This window comes from Megalops cyprinoides, chromosome 9 (genome assembly GCF_013368585.1).
Source record: "Megalops cyprinoides isolate fMegCyp1 chromosome 9, fMegCyp1.pri, whole genome shotgun sequence".
NCBI classification, from domain to species: domain Eukaryota; kingdom Metazoa; phylum Chordata; class Actinopteri; order Elopiformes; family Megalopidae; genus Megalops; species Megalops cyprinoides.
The window spans coordinates 29,003,783-29,023,008 of NC_050591.1; the positions used below are offsets into that span (position 1 = coordinate 29,003,783).

At 38.2% G+C, this 19,226-nt stretch overlaps 1 protein-coding gene across 1 annotated transcript; it reads right to left on the minus strand.

Moving 5' to 3' along the window:
* Positions 1-16,997: 16,997 nt before the first annotated feature.
* rwdd2b (RWD domain containing 2B) lies at positions 16,998-19,048 on the minus strand. Its single transcript, XM_036537371.1, has 5 exons — positions 18,508-19,048; positions 18,161-18,388; positions 17,961-18,028; positions 17,515-17,871; positions 16,998-17,387 (listed from the first exon to the last, which is right to left on the minus strand). The coding sequence occupies exons 2-5, from the start codon at positions 18,365-18,367 to the stop codon at positions 17,141-17,143; spliced, it is 879 nt and encodes a 292-aa protein (XP_036393264.1). The 5' UTR covers positions 18,368-18,388; positions 18,508-19,048; the 3' UTR covers positions 16,998-17,140.
* Positions 19,049-19,226: the final 178 nt, after the last annotated feature.

Genomic DNA, 19,226 nt, shown 5'->3' on the forward strand with positions numbered 1-19,226 from the left:
CATAGCAAAGCATAATCAGATGTGATAACAGCAACACCATTTCATTACATTAATCTTTGCATGGTAGAAACGTGCGGTGAGGGTGAGAGATAGGTAACATTATCAACTTAATCAACACAGTCATCTTATCAGGCATTGAGGGCAAAAGGAAAATGAAATTGGCAAAATAACAAGAAATAAAGTGACCCCTGTTACAGCACCTTAAAATATAAATGCAAAAGTGAAGAACATTTTGCTTATCATAGTCTCATGCTGGTGTTAAGCAATTTTCTCACTAACAATTTGGCTCACTAACTGTGTGTCCCTTACATGCACACATCTTGCCGCTGTAAACCACACCATATGATCATGATGCCCTCGAATTTTATCATAACATTTTTGTTTCACTGCAGTTGCCTATCTAGGCATTAAAGTTAGTATAATACAATAATCACAGAATAAGCATAAAGCATACTACAAGGCAATCAGCTGAAAGCAACAGCTGAGAAAACTCACCCTTTTCATTTTTAATTGAACAGGCTCAATTCTTTGTGAGAGTAATCTGATATTGCCTGACAGATCAGTTTTATATGCTTCAGTGATAAACAAAAAACCTCAGCCATTGTCTGGTAATACTAGCCCCACAAGTTGCCTTTAAGTTATAGCTCAGACTAAGATGTTTGCGCTAAGGTAAGTCCTCAGAAATCTCCATTTAAATTATGTTTATTCCTTCAAATCCTTATTTTTGAATTGAGATCAGCTTACAGTTTAATCACTCCACATAAAAGGGAGCAAAATGGTAGATAAGATATGTGAGGCATCCATGTTGATGTACCCTTGCTGACCTATATTTTAACATCAGTGGCATGGATAAATATGGAGACAGTTCAGTTGTATGCCTGTAACGGAGAGATCTGTAGAAATATCACTTCGGTGGAAGTTCATGGCAGGTGCTTAGAGACCCATAATTACGTATACCTTTGAGGGCAACCTACAATAATTACTTATTCTTATCGATACCTTGCCCCAGCAACAATTTCCAAGGTTTCGCCCAATTAGCAACCATGATCTTTCAGACTCCCTTAGGAAAACTTTGTTAATGTATCTTCCTCTCAGCTGTCCCATCTCAAAATCTGTCTAACATTTGTTGTAGGGTGCACAAAGAACAGGTCCTTTCTGTTAAGAGACTTGACATAAGTATTATATTTTCATATTAGGAACTGTTTACCCCAGAGAAATAAGGGTGAGTTTTTTGCAAATTAGCTGTTTAGGACAGACCTCCTAAAGCATATAGAAGAGTTTTTTTTTAGTCATTCAGTTATTCATTTCATATAATAAGTATAATACAAATATACACATCATTTTGTGAAGGGTTTTACAGTTTGTTGACAGAGCAAGATTTAGTCTGAATGATTTATTAAAAGCTAGAAGGCATACAGAACAAAACAACTGTTTGACATCAGCACATTTGCAGTTTTTTGTTGTTTATTTGTTTGTTAATAAAATTATGGGATTATGTTTCATTGATTTCCTAGATGATTAATCAATACCTTCTAAAGTACATTGTAAATCATATCCAGGTTATGCCCTGGCATTGATTCATATTGTAATACACATAATGCAGCCCTTGCACCTGTAGTGGATATGGTTCAGTCTTCCACTGCAAGCTTTCTAGACTCAAATTCTGACTACTTCATTCACAAGCTTCCACCCTCTTGTTCAGGAGATAAAGGAAACAACCACCGTGTGATGAGGGCTGTGTTTCTTGGTAGACCCAGGATAAGCAGAAGCAGTATTCACAAAACCTGCAAATGTCTCCAATCCCCAGAATTGTCTCCTGGAGTTATGAAGTTTGTGAGATGAGGCTAACATGGTGTGGATGTCAACCAATAACAAGGTTTCACACCTCAGAAAGTGAGATGCACAAGGGAGGGTCCTAGTTTTATGATCCTTTGTTTGAGCACACATAGAAAATGCAGGAAGAATGGTCAAGCTCAAACAAAGATATTACAAACATCAAGAATGGTCTGACCTTGGAGCATTTTGAGTAATATGACCAGTACCAGATGAGAAGCATTCTACCTTGCTGAGCCTGAGCAGACATTTTCTGTCTGGATCACAGGGTGGTCACAGTAATTGTGCAAAGCGACAATATGTGATTGCTCAAACGAGTGTCATTTTCATGTAAAGAATTCAATTTAAAAAGCATTATGTGGCCAGCTGACACATTCTGATGTGCTTCCCTAAGATGTTCTCCAAATTAAATCATTTCATTTAAATTATCATGAAACATACGATATGTCCAGGTGGAATTTACTGAGAATTTAAGTTGTGTTTATGAGCATTTTATTACTTATATTCTTGAACTGCAATATTTGATGTCTGGAGGAATTCAGAACATCTCTGAAAATTAAGGCAGGCACAAGGAAATGCATGTACAAGGTAGGTCTAAGAGATGTAAATAGAAAGAAATAGCTTTAAAAGATTGATGAATAATGGCAGGAGTAGCAGGCATGAGAGAATCACCCTTGTGAGATGATATCACTCAGATCCTATAATATGTCTCATCAAAGTGTCATTACATATGAACCATCTGTTTTCAGGGTTTTGTTTTTTGTTTTTTTGTTTTAAGACAGAAAGGAGACAGGTCAGAGTAGATTCTTACATTTACTTAATTTACACATTTGGCAGATGCTTTTATCCAAAGTGATTTACAAGTGAGGTAGAGTACAACACAAGCAAAAGACCATAAGGAGTCAATAGTATTAGAAGCACTGCATTACCAGGTTTCAATGGCTGGCCAGACAAGGTAATACCTAGTTGGTAGAGCTAACAAGTGTGTTAAAGCATTAGATTACTTTTTATATAGTTTATCAGGAAACAGTTTTGAGACATGAAACATTTCTTTAGGGGGTAGTGTTTCAGGTGTTCAGGTGAGAGGGGAAGAGCTGTGTCTTCAGATGTTTCTTGAAAACATTCCATTGGGGGACAACGGTGGAGAAAGTTCTGGACAGTGATTTTGTGCTGCAATGCAACGGGACCACCAGATGCCATTCGGTAGCAGATCGCAGCGGTCAGGAGGGAACATTGGCTTGCAGTAGTGAGTTCAGGTAGGTAGGTGTAGTTTTGTCAGTCGCCCTGTATGCAAGTGTGAAGGCCTTGAACATGATATGGGCAGCTACAGGGAGCCAGTGGAGCGAGACCAAGACAGGTGTAACCTGAGCCCTTTTTGGTTAGTTGAAAAAGATTATTAACTGAATGCAATCAACTGAGTTCTCAGACAAACCTTAAAATTTACAATATACCAAACAGGAGATGAACAACCTATATAACATATAACTTCTAGTTCACTGCTGCTATTGTTCATTAGTGCAATTAACTATAGAAAAAGAAAAAAAGTTGACAAGTTTCATATTATGGTGACCTTAATTCTGTTTGCATTACCGTGATCCATGTACTCCGGTAACATAAACTTGCAGCTTATCAATTACTTTCCACTATACATAGGTTGGCTAGTTTGACGTTAAGGTTGTTTCAGTTTGCAAACGTGATTTGGAGTAAGGAAGCATCTGTCAAAGAGTGATGGTATCTTAACTGTGAACGTTTTGTGCTGTCTCCACCATTCAGGGCACTTATCAATTAGGAATGAGAGGTAACTACAAGAACCGATGCTATCAGCCTTTGACAAGCAAGGCAAATGAAAAATGTGTGTATCCTTTTATGTGAAAATTTGAACAGCATGATGGATGGTCTGGATTTAGTTTTAGGAAACTTTCCTCATGTTGCACTGATACGGCCTGATTAATGACTGAATAACCAATCTACACACGAACCTTTTTGAAAGTAGATTGAGAATGATATTTTTCATCTCTTCACAGCCAGGGTAGGCTTTAATTGAGCTTTGTATGCCAGGGTAGATCTTAATAGTGTAATTCAGCAATGGTGAACATTATGTATTAAAGTCCATAAAATAACTGAGCATTACTACTATATCTTAGAACATTCTCAGGAAACAAAGTGCCTTATTTCAAAACAAACATTTTTTAATGGTTATTTAAATCTGCTGCACTGATATTGAAAATCTACAGTGATAAGTTTACTTTATAATTAATGCTTTTATCTATCCTCTCCAGATTTGAACACATAACAACTTTTATGGATTGGCACATGTTGCTAGGTAGCTATTAAGCTTGCCAATCGCCCATCAGTTTGACATCCTATCCAGTCAATAAATTTTTTCACTTGAAACCATCAATCATCCCACAAGAAGCCTGATTTTTTAATGAAATGATGTACTGTGTACTGTCGGTTCGTAAAAGCAATGGCAAACAGCCAAGAAGTGCACAGTTTAAAAGCTGAAGATCCTACTGCCCTCTACAGAGTAAAGAAACCTCTTTGGGTTGGTTTATTATAGAATTTAAATTGTGGATTTAAACTTTGACTTGGTTGGCACCACTTGGATGGAAGATGAGAAGGCAAAATTCAGGAAAATCAAGCTGAGCCAAAACTCAAGAGCATTCAACCTTATTTTTCAATCTCTGCTGAAAAAAATAGCATGGTGAGTCAAAGTCAAGTGTAACTGTGACAGAAAGCCAAGCATTCTGAAACATATTTTCTCTCTCTCTCAGTACCAGCTACAGAATGCAGGCACATTATTTTAATCATTTATATTTCAGCACAGCAGAAATATCCCTCATTTTCACTCAGTGCTTTGGAAGAAATTTCAAGTTTCCGCTCAAGGTGAATGTTGAGTAAAAGCAAGAATTTCAACTCTTTCCCTTTGAAGCGATGTGGAAAATGTCATAACTCATTATGTCACTAATTTGATTAGAATTTGACTAATTTGATTGGAGGTATTATTAGATAAAATATGGTTCATGTGCTTTCAGTACATTATTTTGAGGAAGTAATACTTGACATGTAACGATAATAGAGCCAAATGAAATTTATGTATTTTTTTCCTAATTTTCCATTGAATTTTGTAACCACTTGAACTTGTTGCTTCACATCTAGTTAAAACAATTCTAGGGTATTTGGCTGTAACTAAATGCCAAGTACAATCAGTATGCTAGTGAAAAAACAGACAAATGAAAGTGGGTGCTTTTTCTTTTACAAAATGTAGTAAATCAGTAGTATGTATCATGTAGTAATCATTTTGTATGTTCAGTATTCTTCAGGGACCATAATCAATGAAGGTTAAAGAAAGAATAGACTTGCTCTTCTTTTAATAAGAACAAATTCAAACATTTTTCACTATTCTTCACTTTTTTGAGGATAATGTAAAATAAACCCAAAAAAAACACATTCAAACCCTAATCAAATTAGATACAGGGTTTCCCTAAACTTCAGAAAATAGAAGAAATACTTCACACCATCTAAGCATGATGATTGGTGTAAATAATCCAAAATAAGGATTGTATGGGGAAAAAAATGGAATTAAGGATTTCCACAGATAAACAGGGATAATAAAATAAAAGTGCTGTTTGTTCATCTTTGAGTCTATGCTGAAGAGCACAGATTAAGAGCTTAAGTACTATTTAATTTACTTCATCCTAATAAGAGCTTTGACTCATGTAGTGAGTGCAGTACAAGTTCTTTGCTGCTAAACATACAGATTGTGCCTTTACTACCACATTGTAAAGGCACAATGTGAGACATACATAAAGCTGGAGCACTATACGTGGCAAATGCACACGACTGCCACTGTAGGAAATTTAATAAAAAACGTATTCTGAAAAGTCTATCTATCTATCTATTTATCTATCTGTGTGTGTGCCTGTCTGTCTGTCTGTCTAACGCTCTTTCTCCATCTCTTGCTTGCTCACTCACTCCCCTCTCTCTGTCTCTGGGATTGACAGTTTTTTCACTAGGTGGCTGTGAATAAGAATCACTGGCTGGTTCAGCGTGCACTTCTCTGGAAAGTTAAATGAAGAGTCTGGAAGTCTTACTGTGAATGAAAGACTGAAACCCTTAACAACAGATCTGATGTGAAATGTAAAGGAAAAAGTACTATTACTAAAGATGTGATACCATTCATTTATCCTATCTGTGTGGATTTCAAATCTATAATAATAATAATAACAATAATAATAATAATAATAATAATAATAATAATAACTTATTATTATTATTAAATAGTAATAGTAGTAATAGTAGTAGTGCATTACTAGTACTATATTAGTAATATAGTTCTATTAGTACTACACATATATATATATATATATATATATATATATATATATTTCTAATGAGTAAAATTTCTTTGTTATTCAGTCTGCCACTTTTATCTCAACTCAGAAAATAGTAGTCAGAAATACCGCTAACATTTTAAGATCGCAAATATACCCATTGATGTCACTAATTAGAATGCATGTGATATTTAAAAGGATAATAATATACGAACAAACAAACAAATCAAACTGTGAAGATAAAGCAATCTGGGAAATAAAATGCTAGTTTTTTGTCAACTTTTGTCAACTTTCAACTTTTGTCAACTTTTAAATCCTGACTGTTATTTGTGTAATGTTGGTGTGATTGGAGAGGTGATAATGAAGGCTTTTCAGTGAAAGAGAAATGTCACCTTGTTCTTTAATAGAGGCTCTCATATTGTTCTCGCGTATTACTACTTCCATGCTTTCTTCAGGTTCTGGCCTCAAACAGAACAGCAGCTCATGAACATTTTTGTATTCACCAATATGAACATACACTTTCAGGTGGAAATAAACCTCAATACTCATCATTTCCAATAAAAATCATTTTAGATGACTTAGCATTTGATAATGTGCCCCACCTGGAGTGGTATTGAGTTTAAAATGACAGCAGTTTGGTGTGTAGTCTGGTGTAAGAACAGGCTAAAAAAGCATAGTTATAGTTATAAAGAAAGAAGAAAAAATTCATAAAAGCAAAGCATACCTTTCCAGATGGGTATTCACATAGAATGTGGTGGTATCTAACATCAAACAGGTTCCATTTTTCTTCACATTTATTAAAACTAATATGTTTCATGAAGCCGCTGCAATTCAGCCCAGGAGAATGAAGTGGATCCATGTGAAATCTTAGTTGAACCTGCTCATTCACACACAGCGCAGGGAGCACCGCGATCACACTCTGAGACGTGTTTCGCCTAATCACATGTGATGAGACCAAACGGATCACTCACTTTTCCGCCGCTGCGAGACAGCCTTGTACTATTTAGGAGGAGTCAAATCATGTGGAACAGGGAACATGAGCAGCAATATCGCACTCTATATGTCAGCGGGCAGTTTGCTGCCAGCATGCTCACTGATGGGCATCTGCGGTGCTTTATTCTGGACCCCTTTGCGTCTTCAGCCTTGACATAGATGATATTCCTCCACACCAACTTCTTCATTTTCTTTTACATAATCTGTAATAATCTGTTGTTCTTGCATCTTATGAAGAAAACTATATACTGTCTTTAATTTTTTCTTTCCTGGGCAACTAAACCCCAAAAAGAGTTTGTTTCATGTGTGACTGAACTTGCTATGGAAATCAGCTACGATTCGAGGCCCACGGGAGATCTTTCAGCAGAGCATCATCTTTGGCAGTCTTGGAGGGGAACAAAGTGCCTGTGACAGAAGGTGTACATAAAAATAGTGTGCCATCTGCTTAGAGAACAGAGCCTGAGATCTCTCCCTGCAAATCAGCGGGGGGCTGAATTAAAAGGAAAATGCAAACTTGATGGCCTGGAGCTGCCGCTGCTCTGACAATGAATGGCTTGGTTGTGAGGGACCCAGTTACAGTACAGTGCAGCTCCTGGTCGCACAGCTCCAGATAGGAAGCCACCTTTAAGACAGACACCGGGCCTTTGCTTCATGGTGAAGCCAACATAATTCTTAATGTGTGTACTACAGTGCAATCTGCAAGTGCAAATATATATATATATTCCCTCCAGTCAGCAGTTTGATGCCAGTCAGCAGTTTGGCCACCATCTGGGATTTAGTCCAGACATATACCTCCACGGACCAGACTGATTAAGCACTTCTGAAGAGACCTAACTTGAATAATCTACCCATATTTAGCATTCACAGAATGGCCGGCACTGACAAAGTTCATTTTGACAGGACAAGTACAGAAGAGTCTCAGAGCTTCAGGTAAGGCCTAGCCTATGTAGCAACCACTAGGACTGGACCCATTGATCGTGCAGCTCAAGGAATCTTGTAAAATGCAGTATATATATTACTTTCCAATGCATTTAATGTCAACTCATTTCATTAATCAGGTTTTTGTTACGGTCTGTGTGCGTCTGTGTGTGTGTGTGTGTGTGTGTGTGTGTGTGTGTGTGTGTGCGTGTGTGCGTGTGTGCGTGTGCGTGTGTGTGTGTGTGTGTGTGTGTGTGCGCGCATGCGTCGTTAAGGTTGAGGACGAATGACAACCTTATTTAGGACAGTGCTCAGCAAACCCCTGTCTTTAAACATTGACAACATCTCTTTAATGGTTTTCTTTGTGGTGATTCCCAGTACAAATCATTGTTAATGAATTATCTGGGTTCCTAATAGCTGCTCTGTTGGCTGTATACTGTATTGTCATACATGTAGTGAGATGAAGTGAAATGTGACCAATGAGGTTGAAAGTGAGTATTAACAAAAGTAGATCCATGTCATGTGTCCTTCTGAAAAAAATAACATGCTTGAGCATTTCAACACATGAACACATGGGGAACAGAAAGACTCTTTATTATTTCATATTAATGATGGAAAAAATGTGTGCATCCACACATGCTGGTGTAGTTTGCCCTTAAATTCCATGGTAGATTATACTTTTACTATTTCTGGTATCCAGTAGCCTTAAATAAGACTGAAAGTGGATAAAATAATATATACACTCTAGAAACCAGTTATTTAGAAGAATAGACAAGGCAATGGTTTGTTTAACAATAATGTCATTCCCTGCTATCATATAAATGTCACTTTGAGGAGGCTCTCAATATGCAATTACATTGTTAAACAGGATTACATGTGTGCACACAGTATGTGTGTGTATACATGCAGATCTCAAAACCACATGTTTCCTAGAACCATTATCATAAGTGCTATCTGCATGTGGCAGCTGTGCTTGGTGTCTCCATTCATCGTATATTCTGCACAGCGCTAAATAATTTGTCAGCACATTCATTAAAGTAAAGGAGGAGAAATACCGCTGTTTGAGGGAAGCTAACAGATACATACAACTAAGTCTCTCGCACACCACAGAGAAGCCATTCTTTCATCTCACAAGGGTGCAAAGCAAGATTAATGATGCTCCCAAGGAAGGCTAATACAAATCAAATATAAACATTATGCTTACAAACTGAGGAACAGAATCATATAGTATTAAATTGATTTAAGAACAGAAAACTAACAAATCTGCATCGCTGTGAATACAGCTTCTAATGCATCAATGTTAATATTAATACTTATTTGAGGCATGCATCCACTCATGGAATATTCATTATTTTTACACAGCCGTTGAAAATATTTCAAAAGAAGACAGGTAGAGATAGGCATGGTCTGCGTGTGGAAAACAAATTTGCATTCCGTGCAAAACCCACATCTTTTATTCACTCCATGTATTAAGAGGAAGGCAACTTTCAGAGAAAAGTATAAAAAGTTTTGACTTGGCTGATGGCGTCTGACTTTCAGTAAAACAAAACAAGTGCTTCTCTGTCAGCCTGCCAGATGTGCAGAGGATTGGGAATAAAATCCCCTGTTTTTAAAAACCTCACTGTGAGCTTGGAGCTTTGTGTTATTCCATTATATGCATCAACAGCCCAACTACCGCACAACCTACTGCATTAGGTCAAATCCACCACCTGCTGCCGATTTTATTCCCAAATGAATGTGACTGTGGAAACACATTAAATAACAATTTTCAGCAATTGCATTGATATTATCAATCTTCAACAGTTTTTAATGATATGTCACAGCTGATCGAGCCTAGCCTGATAGTGATTTAGAGCACAGAGAGTATAAGACTATGTCCTTAACTACTCTGTGCACCACTCTGTGCTCACCACAGTATGTGGCCAAAACCCATTCTCCACCATGGATGCATGGACTTTCACACAACAATGCCTTTTAATGCTTTTTTTTAAAAACTGGATCAGTGAGGAGAGAACAGTGACTCAGGTAAGCGGTCCTACTTCTCCTTGTCCAGCTTCCTGCAGAGTTTATTAGTGCTTTTCAATTAGCCACTGATTACAACCTGCAGGTGAGTTGACTTCTGCTCCACATAACGGCTTGCACTTAAGTAATTAAGACCTGGGGAGATATGGACAGCCCGAAAGCCGGCCAATTCTGCTGTAAACAGCTTTACAGTTTTTGTTTTTTTCATCTCTCCCTCTCGATCTCTCTCTCTCTCTCTCTCTCACTGCTTCTTTGGAACACATTAGTCAGTATCTTCTGCCGAAGCTTACAACGTTGTAGGGTCAGGAATAAATATTGTTGAATGATAGGAAAAATGTCTTGGTAACAAAAATGAAACCTACACTGAGGAAATTATTGTTTATGTAAAAAGTATTTCACAAGTAATGATTGTAGCAGTTAAGCATACAAAGGCATAAAAGGAATGATAAAGAATTGATTGTCAGTTGGTTTATATGCTTTATGTATGGTCACTCTTTCTGTCAGAGGGAAGCAGATGTGGAAAAGGCAGATGCACTTTTCCAGAGTGACTTACATAGCTTGCATTTGGTGGAAGGAGTCTGTCATGGTGCTCCAAGCATTTAGGATATGAACTGCAGTATGGAGCCACACTCTCAAGGATTCCAGTTTTTTTTAACATTCCAGCAAGTAAATGTAAATCAGTGTTTCCATGCACCCACCATCTTGTCTCAACAGCTCTGACTATAGAGCATCAAAATCAGACATCTGCTCTGAAGTAGTAAAGCACTGAAGCCTTGTTGCTATTTGTGCATTTTTGCCCTTGAATGATAAAGAAAGGTCATTATTGCTACTGTGGTGATTCAATATGATAGCTTGCAACATTGCAAACAACTCCTTTGGCTGTACAGTTCATGACTTCATATTAAATTATATGTAAACATTTCTATAAAGAGAGTTCAGTACATAAAGAACTGTGATTCTCAGATCAAGTACATGGTAATGCATAAGTGACCAAAAAACTGGGGGTTGCAGTAACAGTTAGGTCACCACAGTCACAAGGTGGGTCAAATACAAAAAATAATTTGCTAAAATTTGCACACATATACTGCTCCAGGTGCTGGGTAACATAGCAGTTTTATTCGCAATGTAAAAAATATTCATGTTATCCTATAACCAGTTTTTCAGAATATAACAGAGAGGAAATCCTAAGAATCACTTCAGTATTTTCAGTTGTTAGAGATAAATCCATGGGTCAACTCATCAGGATAGGACATTGTCACTAACAAGAAGCCTCCCATCAATTTCGGTCTTTTTCTCTAAAGCTCATTGACACTCATGCAGACATCAGTAGCTACTTACACACAAGGGTGATTTTGTCTGTGAATGTCATTTTTTCTCTAGCACAGGGTACCTGTACAGTGACAAAAGCATACTATAATGTGACATGTTACCCATAAAGCATACTATGAAGCGACATATGGCATATGTGTATGTATGGAGAAATGACACTCCCCCTCTTGACCTCTGATGATTATAGTGATTGTGGACTGTCAGCGCTGCTGGCTACAAGGTTTCAGCAACATGGAGGGGGACTGTGTGCGGCCACATTACGTCCTGATTACTGGGAATCGGATCTGCTTCCTGGCAACGAGGAGCCTGGAAATTACATGAGGACAGGTGCAGGAAATTGCTGTGATTTGAGCCTCTGTATGGGGACGCACTCGGCGACGTAGTAGTAATTGCACTGGACACAGAAAAATAGTGCCTTGGAGTCACTCTGCTGAAGCAGCTCACTATGTTCCAGCAACTGTTACAGAACCAATGTCACTTCCTTGCATTAATTCAAATTTGATATTGATATGATTAAAATGAGATATTCAGTGCTGAAATGAAGTAAGCCATGGCAAACAAATTCAACTTTCCTGATACTGGTAATATTTAATCTATGCTAATGGTGGGAACATTTGATGACTTCCGTCCATAATGTGATTTTAAGTAAGTTGTTATGTTAACTCATCTAACCCCTAAAATGTTTCTGTGTATCATGTGAGGGGAAAAATTTAAAAGCTTTCAGATTAGACTGGTCTATTTTTAATATCAGTGTGTACAAACTTGAGGACATGAAATTTGTCTTGGAGCCGTTTATTGGAAGAAATATTAAATATGTCTCATATTAGCATGCACATATATCACAGAAGGGGCATTCCCTCTCCTGTTATTGCCATATTTAATCTTCCGGCTCCTGCAATAATTTTTCAGTATGTAGTATTATTCAAAATCGAAGGATCTGATTCAACAGTGAGAGGACAACCTCATACCTTCACTTTCAATGTTCGCCCTCTTTAAAAAACAAAAAAACAAACAAAAAAAAAAACACAAAAAAACCCTTAAGCAGGAAAGGGGTAAAAGGGGGTAAGCTTCTTTTGCAGCACTTTATTTGTGAGGGTTTTGGATGAATAAACAAGACATCAAGTGGAAAATAGACCTTCCTCTACCCTCACTGTTATAATTCAAATATCCTTGGTTCATAACTAGGGGATATTACAGACTCTTGAGATGAAAGGGTTGGTCTGGTCGGCACTGCTTCTTGGCTATTGGTAATTTGATCCCATTTCACATCTCCATTCCCACACACAATGAAATCCAAAAATAATAAAACAGCATCCGTGCATGGAAACAGTGAAGAAGATAAATGGCACAAAAGATGATACAGTTTGTTCATTGGTAGGTTCATAGAGCTCTGTACCCACAGACATGGGCCATGTGACTCTAGTTAATACCAGGGAATTAGCTTGAAAAAAAGTATTGAATAATATTAATGATGATCATCACCACCATCATCATCATTCAGAGCTGCATTCTCCAAGGAAATTTGTCATATCTGACATCACAATGTATACTTTGGAATAAAATTATTCCTGTATCAACAGTGGATAAACTTTTTATAGAATTATGATTGAACATTTTCAGATTTTTCAGTACTCTTAATCAAACAGAAGTGAAATCCGATGCTGCTTTTTGGTTATTTTCTAAAAAGTCAGCTCAGACGTGTAAGCCATTAGACAACCTGAAACTCCACAGAACAGGTAAAGGTCTTCCCTCTGCCTCCTCTCTGTATTCACACCCTTTGATGGCATCAGTGGTGCATTCTCTTCAGATCCTGCCCCATTTGTTCTGAACTCTCACACTCATTTCCTCCCGTCTGGACACTTCATTTCATTGGTCGAGATTGCATAACCCTCGACTGTGCTGCTTCTCTCCGAGCCCTGCACATGAAGGCATCAGCAACACAGAGGCCAAGCAGCTCCTCCCAAAATTCCCCTTTAATTACTCATTAAAATAAAGGCTTTGCCTGACTGTAGGCCACTTTCTGGTGATTTTTTTTTTTTTAAGGATATCCCTCATAAATGCTTTTTCTGAAACCAACAGCTGGCAGATAGTGTAAATAGCTGGAGAATATCAGTGCATTTTTCCAGCTCTCAGATCAGGAAGTGAAATAATCCTACAAAGCATCTTATAGAAAATAAACAGGAAGCAATAGGAAATTTTGTGTAAGACAATAAAACATTGCTTTGTTTTGTCTTTTGTCTGAGTATGCATATGACAGATATTCTTATTCTTATTCTTATTATTGTTATTATTATATGAAGACATAAAAATGTGTGTGTGTGAGGTAGTTAACTTTTTACTTTTTTAACACATTACTCACATACATTTGTGTCCTGTTACTTAGCAGGTACTGTTACCACATCCTCAGTCTCCTTTTTATTGATTGTATAGAAAGTTGCTTGACATTGCTTTGATTACAGCTGAAAAACTGTTGTTAAGTTTGTTAGAGAAAAATGGTAGGTCAGTTGCATTTTTTTTAATCATCCCAACTGCTGTATGCACAGGGAGTCAAGCCGTACATTGTACAACACAAAGCCGGAGCACAGGTAACTGGAGCACCGGCAGAGCAGCTTCAGAGATGTGGGTCAGTCTTTCTGCTGCACCGCAAAGCGAAATGGCCATCTCGCCACAGTGCATTCACAGACACACTGCCAATCACTGCACGGAGGCTGGGAAAATGATGATTGCACTGAGATTAAGGGGCCTACTCTAATAAAAACATGCTGAGCCAGAGGCAGAGGAGCTGAGTCCACTACCTCTCCAGGCACCCATGTGCTTTCAAATACAGCCAACCAACTATGAAATGACTGGGTCGTTTGGCTGACCCATAAAAGATGAACAGGTGCTGCCATGTTGGTGGACCTCAGAGAGCCTCTTATGTTCCATGGCATTCTCGCTTCTCATTGGCTAGAGCAACTTCTCAACTAAAAAAAAAAAGAAGATAACAGAACTTACAGTGTGCAGACCTTTTACTGTAAATCAAACCTGTAATCAAAGTTTCAAAAATGATTGAATAGATAGCGGTCATTGTCTAGAGAAAGTTTTATCTCATAATAAAGTTGAAAACATTTATCAGCCAAGCATGGAAAATGTGTTCATGCCAAGCGAATGCAACACATTTGGTAAGAAAATGCTGCCACCTATCATCTGATGTGATGTGTTGCACTGAAACTCAGCACTCACTTTCCGTCTTTTGAAACAACACGAACTACATTCAAATTCTTCAGACTAAGAAAAATGTTGATCAGTTCATGAACTTGCACAGTTGAACACAAATTATTTGCACACTGTTTTTTTCCTTGATTCTGTCAAGTGGGCCCTTCTCTGCTGACACTAGGCCCAGCAGTTCACTTTTAGATGCAGTAGCTGTCCTTCTATGCTCCTTCAGCAAAACAGCTTTTAAAAGGTTGGGTGAAAAAAATAAGGATTGCAAATCCCCAATAATCCCATTTGGACTTCATCATTGTTAGTCTTTAAACAATGATGGGTTGAGTCTTTTCAAGGACTGGGTTTAACTCAATGAAGCAACACAAAGGAAGTTGCTGTACTTCTCAGATGACTGATACAATACCTTGTGTGTTACCTTGCACTGTGGTGTATTCCTGTGAGTGAGTTAAGCGGAGCTGAAAAAGCCTGAAGGGGCTCACAAGTGGTTCAGTTGGCTAAGGAGTTTTGGTTTGCCATTAGCCAGGAGGGAATCTGTAGTGACAGAATACAATTAGCTTTATTAGGGTTTGTTTCATAGGCCAAGGTTCCCTTGTGAGGCTTCTATACGAGTTGCTCAGATGACAACAGGGAGATGTTCTTATCCTCTGTGTGATGTACAAAGTGTATGATGCAAACATTTAGATCAATTTTCACAAACCTGTTGTCTTTGGTTGTCAAAAACAGGTTTTATTATTAGTAATAGTATTAGTACTAGTAGTAGCAGTTTTATAAAAGAGCACACACATACAAATTATACATGAAAAATGTATTTTAGCAAAGTCTGGACAACTTTGCAGTTTTGAACGTTCTGTACTGTGAGGCTCTATTAAATATTTACAGTTTGTCAGACCAAAATCCTGGTTTACCACACTTTGATCAGCTTCTGTTTTCATCTTCACAATGCTCTTCTTGTGAAAGGACTCCCTTGGCAGGTCTACACATCAGCATTTCTTGGTGGAATAGCTAACCTCTGCATCTACAAGACACATCTATGACAAGAGTCACCTCTGGCGCTATCCTGAAAAAAGAGAACAAACTGCAAAGAACAAACTGTATATACCTCGTCAAGGCAAACTAAGTGAAGAGCACTTTGCTCCTTCTTGAGGGTGTGAAAAGCACCAAGTTTTCATAAAATTATTTGTTCAAGAACTCTCATAAGAATCTAATTTTTTTAAGCTTTCAATACGATTTCATAGAATTAAACAAATTCAAAGAGATTACGAACAGTGGCTGTCACTAAGCAGGGTAAGCTATGATAAAGCAGACTGTGCTCTTACACTGGCACTATCTCAAAATGACAAACAGCCATTTGATCACCATTGAAGGTCATCCAAAACAGGAACAAAATTCAACAGAAGCTTCAAAAGTTTTCCTGTTGGGTTTATGTGTATATTGTCTCTCAGGGGCATTACAGATGAGTGAATTGTGGCATAGTGTTTTAAATGATAGGATTAAAAAAATCATTGCTTTAAATAAACAGCATTAGTCATTTCTGTTTTAAACTCATTTCTTGCAGACTAATGAACACTGCATTAATGTTATTGTGGGACAGTCCACGTGCACAATAGGTGTGTGAGTGCATAGTTGTTTTGTAGTTATCACTGCTGTGCTGCAAGTTCTTTTTCTACCACTGAAACTCCTTGTTGAATGATACTGTGATAACATGCTGGCCTGTTCCCTTTTTCTTTTGCTTCACAAATTTGGACAGCAACACCAGCTCCACCTATATGAGAATAAGGGGATGTGATCAATGCATAAGTATTCCAATGAGCATGAAGCAATAACTTTGCTTGTGAGAGAGTAGGTTTTTACCCGTTTTTGTTATTGCTGATGTTTTAGCTATAAGAGAGGAAAATAACTGATGACACACTAGACTCCAAAAATCTCAAAATCTTCTACTGCTCAAGGGAAATCAAATTTGAATGACTCAAAAAACTTTGCTGGACCAAGAGCCTATTCAAGAAAAGAAACCTTTGAGAAAAGAAACTGTTGAAGGAAAGATAAAGACACTGACAGAGAAAAGACAGACAAATGTTTCTGTCCTATAAAGAGCTACTCAATAGGATCATAGTGCATACAAAACCACCAAAACCAACCAAGTGATAAAGACCAGTTTGTGTTGAGATCTCATTTTACAGAAATTATTTTTAAAAAACTTGACCACATGGTACCTGCATAAAGTCTTTTTTTAATATTATTTGTAACAGGAACAAAAATTTTCAAAAACACTTCCTGCATACACAAACAAGGAAGTACATTTTACATTATCATTTTTTACTCAAATCTACTGTGATCCAACAGTACAATATCCGAAATCTGGCTGATTGTTTGTCTGTCTGGTTTAATCGCTGTTTTAAGCTGGAATCATGAATATGCCAAAGATTGTGCAATACACCTCCCTAGAGTTTTTCATATTTCTAAGCAAGACAAGAATGCTTTTGCGAGAGTGGCCACTGCACCAGCCACTACCTCCCCTCAATCCCAAAGTAAAGCTGAAAAATATCCCCACACCCCTTTTCATTCAGAAACTGGTAAAGCTGTCCAAGGTCCATATGATTCCCTCTGCTCCCACGGGGGTCAAAGATGGTCTCCTCAAAGCCAGAGAACTTGCGAAAGGAGCTCAGTGTCTCCTCCCTGTGGCCCACCTCGCTGTCCAGAGGAATGTCTTCCCTGTGTCGTATCAGGATCCTCTTCCAAGTTAATACTTTCACCCTACAGGTAATGGCAAAAAATGTTTTCACATGAGCACTTGGCATTGTATAAGATCATTGACTACTATACCATGGCTTATATGAACTATATATAGAGTTCATATAAGGCAGGTTACATTATACCACACCTGGCCCAGAATTCTTCACAGGATGTCTGGAGACCTTCCACGCAGACCACACCAGGCTTCCCAGGCATGCTGAAACCAGTTAAGCCCAGATCATGTGCCCACTCCAAGATGTTCTTCCGCTTGCTCTTGTTATATATGTGGTGGCTGTATATCCAGAGTCTGGTGAACATCTCCTCTGGCTGTGTAATAGGTGCTGGGGCAGTGGTTGAGGGATTCTTAGAGATATACCGGTGTATGTTGTCTTTTACCCACTCCACAGCTGAGAGCACGCACACCTCTCCACAGCAGTTCTCCTTCAAGAATGAGTTCATGTCCATGTGAAGTTGGGTCTGCTGAGCTCTGCTCAATTCTGCGCATCTGAGACAAAGTAGAAGAAATACAATTGATCCTTCCGCTTGCAATGTTTGCAAACACGTTGCTGAAAAACAAGACAACATGTTACATACCTGACAGAAATATCTGGTAAAACGTTTGGGTAGTCCAACACATACATAAAGGAGACTGCAAATGTTACCTTAAACAAGAGAGAAAATGACTTTTTAAAAAATCGGAGCCATGCCATGAGGAAGCGAATAGAATTACAGATACACACACTCAAAGTAATTGGTGCGTGGACATGTCATTAATATATAAGGTCAGTATTTACCCCTTCCATGCTCTCGGTGTCCATCTTATGCTGAATAACGAACTCTGGCCTGGAGGACGGAGGGGAATCCAGTGTACCCTCCACATACTCCCTCAGTTCTGCAAGCGCCAGCTGATCCTTGATAACAAATTCATCTTTGCTTGGGAACATACTGGTCAGCAGCTCGATCTCTGACAGCTGTGCTTCAGCTTCTTCAATGCCAGCCATTCCTTTCCGATTCCCGTCAAACTGCGGGAAAACATACTGTACATTAACCACTTACCTGCAAGTACATCCTGGAGTCAAATGCAACGTGTCACGTTGGAAAACAGCGTTATCCGTCGAGCTTTGCACTTCGAACTACTCACCTGCCCAGATCATAACGCAAGCTAATTGTGTATTTTGTGTTATTTAAGATAACCAGCCAGCCAGTCTAACATACTTGGGAGTTTGTTCTGGTTAGTTTGCAATACATTTCAAACTGCATGAAACTCTGTACAACCGTCTAACCGACAACAATCTAGCTTGCTAGTTAACGTTATCATATAACTACTTTAGCTAACTGCGAACAATGCATGCTCCTGTTAAATTACTACCTCTCTAGCCTGACAACTAACTCCCTAGCGATGGCTAACTATCCTTAGTTGGCTAGCTAGCTAAACCAGCTGCAACCTGGCTGGCTACCTAGCTTAAGTTTAGCTAACAGCTGGGCACCAGCAAGTCAACGTTAGCTAGTCAGCGACGCCAGTGCACCAGGAGTCACTTTATTTTTAATTCAAATCTAGCATTTACTGTTTGTCTTGTATAGCTAACGTTATAGCTTATCTTTCTTTATCTGTGACATTAGGGTTCGTTTGTGTATCTTATTTTTGTTATCAAAACTTAACGTGTACTGCACATTTCTCTCAGTTCTTCTGCACTTTCAGCAGAAATTGAAGCTTTTCCGGGGTAACAGGATGTACTTGCTCGAATCCCGGATATGTACATAGTGTAAAACACGTTAGTCATTTAGCTTATGTTGCTTTGAGATTTAAAACAGAGCCATGTAGAGGAATCAAGTGACATTTTCTGCTGATAGTAAAACGAA

Bases quoted from the DNA above. Each gene is read 5' to 3' on its own strand.
- rwdd2b (XM_036537371.1), bottom strand. From the start codon at position 18,367: ATGGCTGGCATTGAAGAAGCTGAAGCACAGCTGTCAGAGATCGAGCTG. The intron at 18,029-18,160 runs GTAAATACTGAC...CTCTTGTTTAAG, and splicing joins ACACCGAGAGCATGGAAGGG to GTAACATTTGCAGTCTCCTT. The intron at 17,872-17,960 runs GTATGTAACATG...ACTTTGTCTCAG, and splicing joins TTACCAGATATTTCTGTCAG to ATGCGCAGAATTGAGCAGAG.